The sequence below is a fragment of the Lissotriton helveticus genome, chromosome 3_1 (genome assembly GCF_964261635.1).
Source record: "Lissotriton helveticus chromosome 3_1, aLisHel1.1, whole genome shotgun sequence".
Taxonomy (NCBI): Eukaryota; Metazoa; Chordata; class Amphibia; order Caudata; family Salamandridae; genus Lissotriton; species Lissotriton helveticus.
Window position 1 is genome coordinate 915,899,320 of NC_136061.1, and position 14,579 is coordinate 915,913,898.

Consider the following 14,579-nt stretch of genomic DNA (forward strand, 5'->3'; position numbering starts at 1 on the left):
GCACCAGCCTATAAAAGTGGGACTATCAAAAAAGAATATGAACACGAGTTAATAGAACAAAGTGGCATACGATTTATCCCTGGATGAATTATAGCATGCAAAGTCAAGAAGAAGAAAAAAAAGTACAGTGTAGACGTACACAAGATGAATCTGTGTACAAGCATTAAAATGTGGTAGCAAAACGTTATAGACTAGTGATATGAAAAAAAGCACTTACCTGAGCCAGCTATTAATCAATGTCAACATCAAATTCAAGGGTAAGCAAATTCACTTACTATTTAGGACTGTAAGATCTTCTGTAGTTTTGCTCAAATGAGCGACTTCTGGAACGCCTCCTCTCATAACTTCTGCTCCTGGACCTCCGACTGTGTCTATCATAATCCTCATCGTAATTTGAACCACCATATTCACTTCTTCCTTCCTTTGTTTTCATTTGATTTGGAGCTGAAGAAAAAACAAAATCCATGAAGGGCCAAAAGTCACCCCATTTTACATATCTGAGGGACAACACTAGCTACTTAGGATGTACATAGGCTACATCAACAACATCACAGTATTTACACATAATACACCCACACCTTCCTTCCTGTTTGGCCTAGCAGGACAGCTCTGCATACTGTGTGCATTGTTCTTTCCCAGCACTAGTCTATGTTTATACTAATGCAGCATGAATGTATTATACACAATTTATATTGCACATACTTTGTTGATGACTGTTTGCCGTATGATGCTATATACGGTCTTATGTTTATTAGCCAGTGAATTTTGACACCATTTTGTGCAGCTATATTCCCATGACTGGTTGTCGCTACATACATGAACATTTATTATAATTATTGGCTCTCAAACTGCATTACGAGCAGGAAAGAACCAATGGCCTAAAGACTGCTCTTGGGTTTGTCACAACATGAGCCAATTTTGTGCTCTTTTGTAAGAAAACGGTTTAGTCTATGCCAATGAAATATAGGTTTTAGAGGTGTTGCTTCTTAGAGTTTAGTTCTTTTTTTGGTGGGCTATAAGGTTTTTTTTAATATGCGTTAACATTCGTATTTACTATTGGTATAAAGTTAATATCTTTATGAATACTTTATAACCAATTAATTTCTACATTGCGGTACGATCATATTTGGGATACATTTAAAGAAATAGTTTAAAAATATATATATATTCTAGAAGGTAATGAATGATTATTTCTTCATTCTTGTTTGGTGATGGTCAATCTTTTTAATTTAATATTTTTCTTTCCCCCCCTTTTGTATTTTCATATTATTGGGACAGTTTATTATCCAATTTTTTTTGGCTATGTGGACAAAAGTCACTTTTAATATTATCTTTATGCACATATTGGGGTTTGTTTCTTTTGAGGGTCCGTTTGGTCTGCACAATTCGGGCTATTTCCATTGCTGTATGCTTTTTCATTCTCTCGCCTTCATTACATGTTTCTTTATACTTCTACAGCCCTGAGGAAGTCTTGGATAAGACGAAACATATGTTGGCTATGCTTGGACTGAATTGCAGATTGACATCCATTTCTTACTAATATACTCACCCAAAAATTATTTGTATGAGTTTTGCAAAAATGTGTATGTTAAATAAAAGAGTGCTTCGAACACAACGCCTGGCCATAGAATGTGATCATTTCAATATTACTTGGCTCATGCTGTGCTCCAGGTTTGTGTTTGTTCCTTCCTGTTCGAGTTTGCAGATGTCACAGCCTAATGAAGTACAAGTTGCTATTAAACTAAAAAACGGACCCATTCTCCTGAATCAATGGAGGCTGAATATGTAGATTTCGAAAAGGTTTCCACTGAATGGGTCCCATGCAACAAGTCACCCACTTACCCCAAACAAACATGTTATAACATGCATGTCAACTGCATAAGATTATAGCTCAACGTGCTGACTCAGATTTGGACACAAATAAAAAAAGCAGCACGTTCCGTTTTAGAACAATATTATACAAAGAATTATGAAGTCCAAAGATGTAGGAGTTGTGACATGAAGCCATTTTCTCATGCCATAAAATCCAAATAATTGATGTCTAACTAGGGCTACACCACATCGTAAAGGAAGATTCCTTGATGTGATCAGCGACGATAAACACTGCAGAGAAGATCAGGTAGTATCAGTTTGGTCTACGACCTCCAGGAAACCTCAAGTATGGGCCAGTTAGAAAAAACACCATGTGATGGTATGAAGAAAAAAAACTTGTTCCTCTCAAATTAGTAACTAAAAAAAGATAAGAAAGATTTCACTCATTCACTTACTTTTTCGATCACCCTGGGCAAACTGGATTTCGATTTGGCGACCACAAACCCACTTCTTGTCCAAATTATGTAGCGCATCCTCTGCATCACGGACATCTTCAAATGTGCCAACTGTTAAGGTACTTGTTGATTTTGGGAGTTGCACAAAAAGGCAAACAGTGTAGACTTTTTACCCCAAAAATAGTGCAGAGGACTGATGTGAAGCAGGATATATATATACACACACACAATGGCAACAGCACAAACCTGGTGTTTAGTCTCAAAAATACACATCACTACGCAAGACTTTGTATGGCAACTAACAGGTGCATCAATACCTCAGAATATTGAAACATAATAGCTAACTGAAGTATACTGGTTTCTATCTATCTACAATATGCGTCGCAATTCTGTAGAGTTCCGGCATACTTCGAGCATCAATTATAGCTATATTAAATTGGAACATAACCTGTAGTGTCTTGTGTATTCTATTAGTTTACGGTTGATTAAAAAAACACAGTAACTAGGCATGTCTTTATCATAACATATGTTCCCACGTTGCTACGGCTATATGTGCATAATAGCACTTGTGTGCTTTCTTATACTTTCAAAATTGACAATTTTGCAGTGCTCTTAGAACAAAGTAGTCACAAAGAACAGATGTAAGGGGGTGATGGTGTGCCTGAAAACTGCTCCTCTACAGTTCACATAATTTGGCACAGTAGCTTCACATTTTATTCCTTTCACGATCACTATACAGGACTACCGTATTTTCTGGTGTATAAGACGACTTTTTAACCCATGAAAATCTGCTCAGAAGTCAGGGGTCGTCTTATACGCGGGGGTCATCTTACATCAAGGCAGGTATAGCCCCTATATTTAACAGGAAAAGTAGGGGGTCGTCTTATACGCCCAGTCGTCTTATACGCCGGAAATTACGGTAGTTAATAAAGTAGAGGACCTAGTAGGTTCTCGTACACATAAAACGAACCCACCACTTTGTTTAATGGGAGAAAAAAAGTTTTAAGATGCAAGAATAAATGGCAAATGCTTTGCGCTCTTGGTCACCATCAAAGAACGTGTCCTTAATATCTACGCATTCTGCATATCTCAATGAACACGGTGCGGGTGGGTCAGCACTCTTCTAGGTTCTAGTACCTGTGCCACACAGTAGATTCAAATTTTAGCAGCTGATGATGTTCTGGTATTAAAATAATTATACTCTGGCTCGGAAAATGGCTTGCACTGGAAATTCTTAAAAGAGTGGCACAGAAGGCAATTAGCTCAAATGGGACACATGGGCACCATATGTACTGATCATGCAAAAAGAGTAATACCAAGAACTCTTCCAAATGACAAAAAAATATGAGTTTCATATGGATGCTTGCAAAACATACTGAAGACCTTTAGACAAAGCCCAATACAATGCCTCATTCACTGTTAACTAATAGGTCTTGCCTATGCAAGATCTATTGGTTTTGGCATTGTTTTAGCATTGTTGGGACAGCTTTGCTGCGGTTGTACAACATGGCTGAAAAAAAAGGGGGAGGGGGGGGAGATGCTGATATGGTCAACACTAGCCAAGTCATCGCAGGATTAGGTTTTACTTTTAAAAAAATGCTGTACAGGAGTGATGCTGCTAAACATTAGGACTTAAAATCTGACAAAACCTACAGCTATTTCGCCTGGTCTGTTATTTGCAATGTCGTACAGCAGCATAGCTGACGTGTAGCATTATAAAAAGTAAAAATAAAATCAAAACAACAATTTGCTACGACGTGGTAACTTGACTGCGGCATAGCTTGTTTTTTTCCCCTCATCTTTCAACCTGGCTGCTGAACTACACAACTAATAAAACACTGACCAAGCAATCAATTCTTGTATAGGCCAGACCAGATGGCTTTGCAAATGCATGTTAAATAAGGTGTCAAACTCACGTCCATGCAGTTGGTAGTAGGGTTGTTGTGAAAAAGATGACCGGGCAGGGACGAGGGAGTCAAAGGACAATGTACATTCCACAGTTCCCAACCCTCTTAACAAGATGAGTGCGTTACCTGAAAACCCTGTACAGAACCCAGCCAGCTGTGTTTGCATAGAACAGACCTATATTGGCTTTGTTGATTTTTGTTCATGCTGATGTGGTCTCTCAGCTGGTTATTCTCACCAGAGCCAGTAGAGCTTGCTGGTGTGCGTGTTTTGGATTTTATGGCAAGGCACGGAGGTCAATATTATGCATTACATTTCTTATTGCCAACTCACAGCAGCAACACACAATGTAAAAGAACTTTAGAACATTAGATAAAACATTCCAATGGCTATATATTCCCGAGAGAGGGGGCCATCTTCCTTCTTTTTTGCTGCTCACAGCGGAGATAAGTTTGCTCTCTGTTGATTCAACTGTTTTGATGGAGTATAATGTAATATACAATCTGTGCGAGAGAATTGATTTAAGAATGTTTGGATCAGTTGTTCAGTATAAAGTGTTTATATTGTGTTTCATTTTATATTTGATATGATTAATAGAAAATAATTTCCTGTAGAAAAAATAAAATTTATGATCAAATTAGTATTTAATATATTAGATATATAACGTTCTACGTTTCTTATCAGCTCATTTCGTATTTTTATTAACTTGTATGCAAATTTAACATTCCTAGCGCGAGCGTTGCTCAGTGCACGGAGAAAAGGTGTTTTAAATAACAGGGATTGTTCATAATGGGTGAACTTTAACAGAAATAGTGTTTGTATTGTTTTGAGTAGAGCGTATAGTGTATATTGGGTAAATGTATCCTACCTTGTTGGCTCAGCAATTGTTTTTAAAAGACTAGCAGGATGGGATTCATCCTCCATTCGCGTGCTTTTCAGAGAGTGTTTATTTAAATGCAAGTGCAAAGGACCCCCCCCCGCTGCGCGCTCTGCAAAAGTATATTAAACGTGAGCGCCTGGCTCCCCCTACCGCGCGTTAAACTGTTCAATTCTATGGTTATAAGAATTAAGGGGGAAAAGCGGTACATAAAAAATAATATTACCGCGTATATTGAGGGAATATTTAAAGGTTATTTAGGAATAAAATGTATTATTTCAAGGATCAGTACAGTTAAGATTTGATGCTTCTGGGCCACCGTAAATGCAGGTAATTATGCGGCGGCCATTTTAGATTTGATTTAGTTGTATTAATATTTTGCGGCAGCCATCTTTTGGAGATGCAAAAGAGGCATAAGTCCGTTTTGTCATGTAATTCTGAGGTAAAGCTTTGTGTAACAGTCATCTGGCGTTCGAGTGGAAGTTTTTTGAGTAAGGTGGTTTAATAGTTTGGTTTTGAAGGGATTCTTCATTGGTGTGGCGTTTATATAGGTGCAGTGTATTAAATTAAATTTAAGTTAAGTTTGATTGTAAGGAGATTTAAGTGAAATGGCGGAATCAGAAGGAAATGGTGATTCTTTGGACAATACGGTTAAAGAGTGTTTGGATAAGGCAGTATCTGCTCTAGCTTCACAACCTGGAAAAAAGCTGGATGACTGCATGGACAAATTAGAGGGCAGAGTTCCTAAGAAAAATATTAACGAGGAACAATACTGGTCTGTGGAGGAGGTTAGTGATGGTTCCACTGCTAGTGGAAGTAGGATGAAAGTTGGCCAGAAAAGAAAAAACATGGCATCTGGAAAAGCGGGGAAAAGAAAAAGGAGCATTTATTAAGAAGGGCACAGCGACGAAAACTCAGGAGTGAAAGGAACAGGCTATAAAGGTCACAAAGAGGGATCACAGAGCTATAGTCTGCGATGAATCATCTAGCAGCGGAGACATTGTAATATGTTTTTCGGACTTTGATTCCTCAGAGGAGGAAGTTAAAATCAAAAGATTTAAAAAGGAGGATGATGATGGTTTGTTGGTTAAAGTAAAGAATCCTTTGGATGAACGCAAGTTCGATCCACACACTATCCAGCACCCCTTTTCTCCTCAGTGGGTTCCCGCAAAAAATGTTGCACAGTACGTGGAGTCCTGGATCAGGAAAGAGATGCAGAAGGGGATTAGAACGAGGCTGAGGTCAGTGCCCTAGACCTTTGTTAGCTAATAAGATTGCGTTCACCCCTGAATTGGAGGCAAAGACGCTAACTTTTTAAAATGGGATGGGAAATAGAAGGGGTCTTGATGAAGGTTTCAAGGGGTGTCAAGATCGCCTCCTTGATGCATTTGGACCTTTAACAAAGATTACTGATTTGTGCGACAAAGCATATCTTCAAGAGTGTTGTTAATACAGAATAATTGCGGCAATGAGTCCAAACGGCGATGTGTCTGTGGGGCAATGCCAATGCCTCTGTGCGTTGAAAGGAGGAAGAGTTTACTGATGAAGATAGCGGAATTGGCTGGTAAAGAGTTGAGTCAATTAGCCAATGGTTCTCTCTTCGGAGAGGAGTTTATTAGAGAGATGGCTAGTTATGCAGCGACTTTGAATTCATTACAGAAAGTCCAACAGGATATGAGGAAGGTTTTTGGATCGGCCTGGAGGAAGAGTCGATTCCCCAGCCGAGGAATTGGAATTTCTCTAGACTCCTTCTTAAGAGGTACCTACAAGTCTGGAGGTTTTCAGTCAGGGTACTATTCGCCAGGATTATTTTACCCGCAGAGACAGAGGTAGTTATAGAGGCGAGAGAACAAGGTTCCAAGGTATGTTTGGGAAAAGACCCTTCATCTATTCAGGTGGGTAGCAGACTCGCTTTATTTTTAGACAGATGGATGGAAATCACCTCAGATCCTTGGGTTTTACAGACTGTTTCCGGATACAGGATAGACTTTGTTGCAATTCCAGTTCAGGTAAAAAGACACCTCGTTTAAGATTCAGGAAAGAACAAGAGGAATTGGTAAGTCAAGAGGTTGTAGAATTAGTGAAATAAGAGGAAATAGAAAAAGCAGAAAGTTCACACATTGGCTTTGTAATCAATCTTTTTTGTGTGGAGAAGAAGGACAAGAGTTTGAGGCCAGTGATAAATCTAAGGGATTTGAACGAATTGGTAGAATACAACCATTTCAAGATTGAAGGTATTCATATGCTGAGACATTTTGAGGAAGGGAGATTGGTTGACATGCCTGGATCCGAAAAAAAGCTTACTTGATGGTTCCAGTATGTATGGAACAAAGATCTTTTGAAGTTTCAATGGAAAGGGACCATGTGGAGGTTCAAATGCCTTCCCTTCGGTTTGACATCTGCCCTGTGGTGTTTCATGAAGGTAATGTGTTCAATAGTGGCTTGGTTACGTTCAAGAGGGATAAGGTTGATCATTTATTTGGACTTCAGGGTTGGAAGCTAGGTGTGGCCATTAACTACTGGAGGAAAGTGGACAGGTCTGGGGAGAAAGATGCATATCAATTAGCGGGAACTACTGGCAGGTTCTTTTGCGGTAAAGAGTTTTGTAAGGGATCAGGTAAAATGTGTTCTCTTAAAGATGGACAACATTTCGGCAGTAAGGTATGTAAACAAATTAGGGGGTCCTCGTTCAAGAGCATTAGCGGATTTAGCAAGGGAATTTTAGCATTTCTGTCTGAGCAGAAACATTATGGTTCTGGCTCAATACTTGCCGGGGGTAAACAATTCAATTGCGGATTGGAACTCAGGTGAACTGGTGGACTTCAGCTATTGGAGACTAAAGAGGAACATTTTCTCGAGTCTGAACAGGAGACGGGGTCCTCTCTTGCTGGATCTTTTTGCGAACAGAGTGAACATTCAAGTTTGAAGATTTTTCAGCTGGAGGCTGGACCCATTTCTGCAGGTTTGGAACAGGACTCGTTATGCGTTTCCCTCATTTGCTCTGATTGAGGGTTATTTTGAAGGCGAGGAAGAGCAGATTGTCTTATTAACTCCGTTTTGGATGTCTTAAGTTGGTACCCAGATGTGATGGAGATGTTGATTGCAGACCCGGTACTTCTTCAGAGTGTTCCGGATTTGTTAACCAACGCTTCAGGAGATTTTCACGAGTTGGTTCTTCAGGGTCATTTGAGGCTAATGGCTTGGTTGATTTTGGGAGAGCATGGCAAATGTCAGGCTTATCTTCGGAGGCTCCAAAGCTCATTAGGGAGGCATACAGGCTGGCTTGGGGGAGATGGTTTCGTTGGTGTGCTTTGAGGAGTCTGGATCCAGTTATCAGCTCCTGTAGTTGAGGTAGTTAACTACTTGTCTGATATTTTTCAAGATGGTAAATCTTATAGTACTGTTAATATTGGAAGGTCAGCTATTTCTGCAGGAAATTATTTAGTGGACAGCCTGCCTATCGGTTAGCATGAGGTTATAAGGAGACTATTGAGGAGTGTGAGACTTAAGGCTCCATCGGGAGCAAGGCACTCTTCCCTTTGGGATGTAGATGTTATTTTGAGAGTTGATGAGTTGGAGTGAAAACGAGTTTGAGTCTCAGGAATCATTCTTTGCAATCGGTCATGTTACTGTGTTTTATTTCTTTTAGGAGAGTTTCGGAGGGTAAGGCTTTAGAGATTTCTGGGAGTAAGTTTGTTCCTGAAGGTGTTTGTTTCTATATCACCAAAACTATATCTTAAACAATTTTCTACCCAGGTTTTGATGAATGTAGAAAACTTTGTGTTGTGAGATATATATATGTGAGCATGAGAGGAGGACTGAACATCTAAGACATGGTGCTGATTTACAACTGATAATTTCTTTCAAACCTCCACACAAGGCAGTCTCCACTCCTACCATGGCTTTTTGGATTAAGGAGGTGATGGGTAAAGCAGGAATGGATTTAAATAAATTTGGCGCTCACTCCGCTAGAGGGGTGATGGCTTCAAAGGCATACATTTTGGGTGGGGGTTTAGTAGCTGCAGATTGGTCTTCTGATTCGGGTTTTAATAAATTTTACTTTAAACATGTGGATTGTCCAGTAGTGATTATGGCAATGAACATGCATAATATTGGCCTCCGTTCCTTGCCATAAAATTCAGTTCTTCCACAGTCAGGGTGGGTAGAAAAACATGATTTAATTAAAGAAAGAGGCAGATATTATCCCTCCCTGTTTTTTCCCCCACCCTCTGATTGTTTTATTCTTTCAGGAGGAGAGAACAAGAAGTAATGTTGGAAGAAGAAGGTTCTTTGGATCATTGGTTTTGAGTTTATGGTTTCGAGTTTTATGGTCTTAGTTCGAATTGTGGATCGTGTTTGCAGCTTAAAGGAAGATGGCTGCCTCTCTCTGGAATATATAGACATTGGAAGCTATTATCTAATGATCCAAGTTCTTTTACATTGTGTGTTGCTGCTGCGAGTTGGCAATAAAGAATGTGATGCATAATATCTGCCTCCATGTATTTAATAAAAACATGATTTTCTACCCACCCCGACTGTGGAAAATCCGAATTACCATATACCCACACAAGCCCCCTGGATGCCTGTTCCTTTCGTGGGAACCTGGGCTTCTTGTGTTCTTTGTCAGCATCTTGGGTGCATCCCGCTAGTGCCTCTGCACTTACAACTCTCAGAATCTCTTTAGGGTACTTGTCTTCTGGTGTGGCAAGACCTTAGTGATCCATCTATAACTTGATTACTCTGCTCACAAAGTATCATAGATAAAAGCCGACGTCACAGCCTAAAACACACAGTCACTTCACTTCTACAGCTCTTTGGGAGGAGTTTGTAGCTGACAGAGGGTATTTTTTGATCTGTAATCCTTTAAACGAATGAATTGTCTCTTGATATGCCTAGGTCTATAATTACTATAATTGTACACAAAGGAACATGGCCCAGAGAGAAAAGAGTGCTTTAAATAAAAAAAAAAATTTCCTCAGTTGGCACACAATTCATCGAGAGATCTTCCTTTGAACTGTATCGCAATCATTTGCAAAGCCAAATGGTCTTGTCTGTCAGAGCTATTGCCTTTGACAAGGTATTTCAGCCATGTTGTATGGCTGTACATTTGCTGTGCAGCAATACTACAAGTTATGAAAAAAGCAATATGATGCAGCCAGTGCTGGCTGCATCATACTGTTTTTTTCTGGCAGAAGGGACAAGCAATGTGGGGGGAGGTGGTGGTCATGGGGAAAGAAACAACAGCGGTGTGAGAAACAACAAGGGAGGGACAGCCCAAGCAACAGCACAGATGGGAGAGAGGATGGGGAAACAATGTGGGAGGGACAACAAACACAGGCACGCTTACTGAGCGTTGGAAGTAGAAGGAAAAAATGGCGCATGCAGGTAAAGAACACTCAAAGAGGAAGCAGTACTTGGGCCATGCACCAGGGGAGGTAGAACCACAAGAAGTAGTAAAGCCAGTACAGGTATATCAAACAAAGGGCAGTGAATTAAAGTAACGATATAGGCAACCAATGGTAGACAATGGCTAGACTGTAAGGCAATCCCCTCACCCTTTAAGCTAACAATAAGTCTCGCAAGAGACAGCCCATTTGCTGTCTCAGACAAGATCTATAAGAAACACTGGAGTTCTTAAAAAGAAAAAAAAGCTTAAAACCCTGGGTCTGATGTTTTGAAAATATCAATGGTAATCATTTTGGTGAGCCAAAATAAAAAAGGAGTCCATGGGGATGCTGTGGTGGAGTTTGTATGTGGGTGGGTGAAAAATCAGAGGAGTTGCACATAAAAATGTAACATTCATGCCCTGCAGTGAAGTACTGATGAACTTGGAAAGAGGGCTACTCTCCAGACTAACATTCCAAACTAACAGATTCTGACATTTCAAGAAACAGATTTTAATCTTTCCTCAAATTAAATGAAATTAAAAGCACAATACCAAATTGCTTTCAAAAGACTTTGTATAAAGTACTTTTTGCATCATGAAGATGAGGCCAATCATCAAATGACACAAATATACTGAACAAACAACTGCTCACAAGTTTTTTTGCTACATCAACCCCAATCAAACGGAGTACTTACAAAAGATAGATCAATGATCTTGGCAATGTAGGATACATCTGGCATGAGTTCTTTGTCTTGGCTATTCAACTCCATCTTGACCTTTAATTCTAAGTGCTTGTCAGAAGGACTTTTCATGATGTGCTTGCCCAATGGTTTACTCTTTTACTTTGACCAAAATCTTTTCCCCCTTGTGTAGATAAACCGAAGCTTTGTCTCCTATTACCGCTTGTCCTTCTTCCAGCTTTTCTTTACTTGTCTTTTCCCAATCTTTCCCTTCTCTTCCAGCCTGATCATTAAGAGGCCTTTGGCTTGTCTACTTGTGTTAATTGTTGAACTCTACTCTAAAGGTTCTTTCATGCTTTCTCTTTGGGATTCGCCTTTACTGTACAGCTTTAGAATCTCTGAGGTAACAACAGAGGACAGTAAAATTAGGGGACAGTTTAAAAACATGACTACAATTTGATTTCCAGCAAGTGATTGAAATTCTTTTTGATTTTTAAGCAGAAAGCAAAATCAACCACACGTATTTAAATAAGGTTGCGTAATTAAATCCACAATGTATGTGATTAAACATTTAGCTTCAATCACCCAATTGTTAAATTTAAAAATATTCAGATATTAAGATTTAATTATTAAATATGCATTTTTGAATTGTAAAGATGAAATTAACAGAATGGCAAATATCACAATTCAACCTGAGACAAAAAGACAATAAACATGCATATGCACATTAAACGTGTTAGGTTGGTTACCTCTTACTCATACTTGTATTTCAAATTCGAAAAACCTCTCACCAATCAGCCATCTTGAAGAAAGGATATTGTACATACGCAAACCCTCTTGGGCGACGAGTGTAGAAATCAAGCGGAACATACACATCAACTATTGGCCCATAGCGGCCAAATTCACGACGCAAGTCTTCAGATCTGAAAAAGAACATTAAAGAACTATAATTTACCAGTGTTCTTTCACAGCAGCTCAACCTAGATGCAATAATGAAGTCCCATCTAAAAATGTTGGTTCACTAAAAAAACCAATACAAAGCAACTGCTTCACAAATCTTGCCTTACAAGATATTACGTGAAGCATGGGTATTGTACACTGTCAATGTTTTGGATGGTAAAAGGACCACAAAACACTGATGTCAGAACGTGCCCATTTCTAGGGTGCCTAAAAACTGGAGCCTCCGCAAAAAGTAGTACATAGGGCAGTGAGATACAATTTTGCTGTACCACAGATTTATTTAATGTTCCGCCAACTTCCATTCATGGCATTTTAAAATGAAGAAAAAAACTTTTTTTTAAATAATGAGACATAGTATACTAATGTTATCTTAATGTGTTTATTATCACCGTACCCTTTTAAAATGCAAGCAAGAATCGAGGGTATTAAACATGCAAAAAGGCAAATATTCCAGAGATTAGTGTAAAATTGTCAGAATTGTCCTAATTTATTTAAGACTGCAAAAGATCTGCAAAACCAGCGGAAGTAAGCAGTCGGGCCCCGAACAAACACCGAGGCTCTTGCACCCCCTCATTCGCCCCAGTAAGACTGTGCTAGCACATGGACTCGAATTGAAGTGCCCAGGCGGCCTGTTTTTATATATTTTTTTTTTAAGCAGACTATTTTTATGGAACATTTGGGGCTTCACAAGCTTGCGCAAGGGCACCCGATTATGACGACAAATCTAGGTCCCGGCCGTACGAGTGGAGGGGGGGGGGGGAGAGAGGAGGTGGCACTTTTACCAAATACAAACTGACGTTTTTACTCTTGTATCTCTCTACATGCATATAGTTGTTACTGTTATTTTAATTAAAATTGTTCAGTTAATAAAATAAAATTAACTAATCCTAATTTATTCAGCACGCCGAAATAATTAAAACACTGCTTTATTTTCATTATGTGCTGATTAAGTTGGCTTTACAGTCAGATGCCAACGTAATGGCATTACAACACAATACTCAATCCTTTGCTAGTCGAAAATGGCAGAATACAATAATTTGCCAAACAATTCACATAAAAAAACAGCACACACTAACGTATAAGAAAGGAGTAGAGATTGATTTAAAGCTGGGAGAGGGCATCTTGACCTGCAGTTCATCAGCCCACCCAGGCAGTGGGGTGCTGGTTTAAAAAAAGGGCGATAGCATAATTTCTTGGGAAGTGGAGGTTCACAGTACCCCCAATTAATAAATTCTAGGGGGAAATACGTTAAGCTTCATATAATTGTCAATTGCTGCAACTAGGTTTTTGATTACATCTGTCTACCTACCATTATACATTTGTCTAACGGTCACAGTTACTGTTCCAGACCAGACATCGGTTTGAAGCCAAATCGCAAAAGAAACAGATAAAGCACTTCTCAACACAACACCCTAAGCTTCACTATGGAACCCAACACACCAAGGGCAAAGGAGGAGGTACAAGGAAGTTACTGCAAAGTGTGCAGTGGCAAGGACGTGATCAGAATAACGCTGATGTTCCAGTGCAAGCTAACCAATGCTGGGCACCAACATTAATATATGAACTACAAACAAATGCTGTTAAGTGGACTTTATGATGCACAGTAACTTAACAGCTATCGGCCGCCCTGGGTGACTTGCAAGCACTACATGGAATAGTAAATGTAATCGGATCAATCTCCCCAAGACAGGCTACCCGAGTAACTGTGCAAACTACAGATGGATGACTATTCTATTAACCCAAGCTTGGTTACTTACAGTGAATATAGCAACAGCAAAAAAGGGGCGGGCTCATTGTGTGCCCAGTCGGCGCCGGCCTCGTGGCTGCGGTTTAGCCCGAATTCCTACAGAGGCGACCTAGTCCGGGACCCAGATTGGTTTCCACTTCGGAAAAAATAAGAGCCTTGCGCACTTATTCGCTATGGGAGTAAACAATTCCTGCTGCCCGCTTTCCAGAGGCATCATTGAACGCGACCACCACTCGCCGCGCGAAAAACTTAAACAGAGAATAAAAACAATGGAATAAATCTGTGGTTCCTATGGAACAAACCTGGTGTCGTCCGCTACGTTCCTGACGAACAAAGAAGTGTTGGGGGGCCGTAGGTAGCGGGACATAGCGGCGAAAAACGGACAGCGGCCTCAGAAGCGTCTGTAAGAGCGAAAACCAAACCGTCGGCGCGCGAGGTGCAGAAAAGGAGGACAGCTCTGCAGCTGCGCGAGACCACAGAAGCAGAGGCTGCTGTACACGCACGACGGGTATGCGTCACAATCGCGCGACTACCTAAACCTCGCGGGGACAAGTATTCAATAGCGGGCATTTCAAGATAGTTCAATGTTTCTGTAGATGTCGTTGTTCTGTCTGTGTTTATTTTATTTATTTTACTTTATTTAATGCATTTTTATAAAGCGCGGACTTTACCCGAAGGTGTCAGAGCACTGTACAATAGAACCCGTTACGTTACATGAGAGAACTGTTGCAGGAATAGAGCAAACAAATATAGCATG

General features: G+C 39.9%; 1 protein-coding gene across 1 annotated transcript in view; it reads right to left on the reverse strand.

Annotated features, from left to right (window-relative positions):
- SRSF10 (serine and arginine rich splicing factor 10) overlaps positions 1-14,292 on the reverse strand; it is a 28,446-nt gene extending 14,154 nt beyond the window's left edge. Inside the window, exons 1-4 of the mRNA XM_078681251.1 lie at positions 14,125-14,292; positions 11,934-12,038; positions 2,268-2,371; positions 276-444 (exon numbers count right to left, since the gene is read on the reverse strand). Coding sequence (XP_078537377.1) covers positions 276-444; positions 2,268-2,371; positions 11,934-12,038; positions 14,125-14,189 — 443 coding nt within the window. The 5' untranslated portion in view covers positions 14,190-14,292. The remainder of the gene's footprint in view (positions 1-275; positions 445-2,267; positions 2,372-11,933; positions 12,039-14,124) is intronic.
- Between the last annotated feature and the right edge of the window lie 287 nt (positions 14,293-14,579).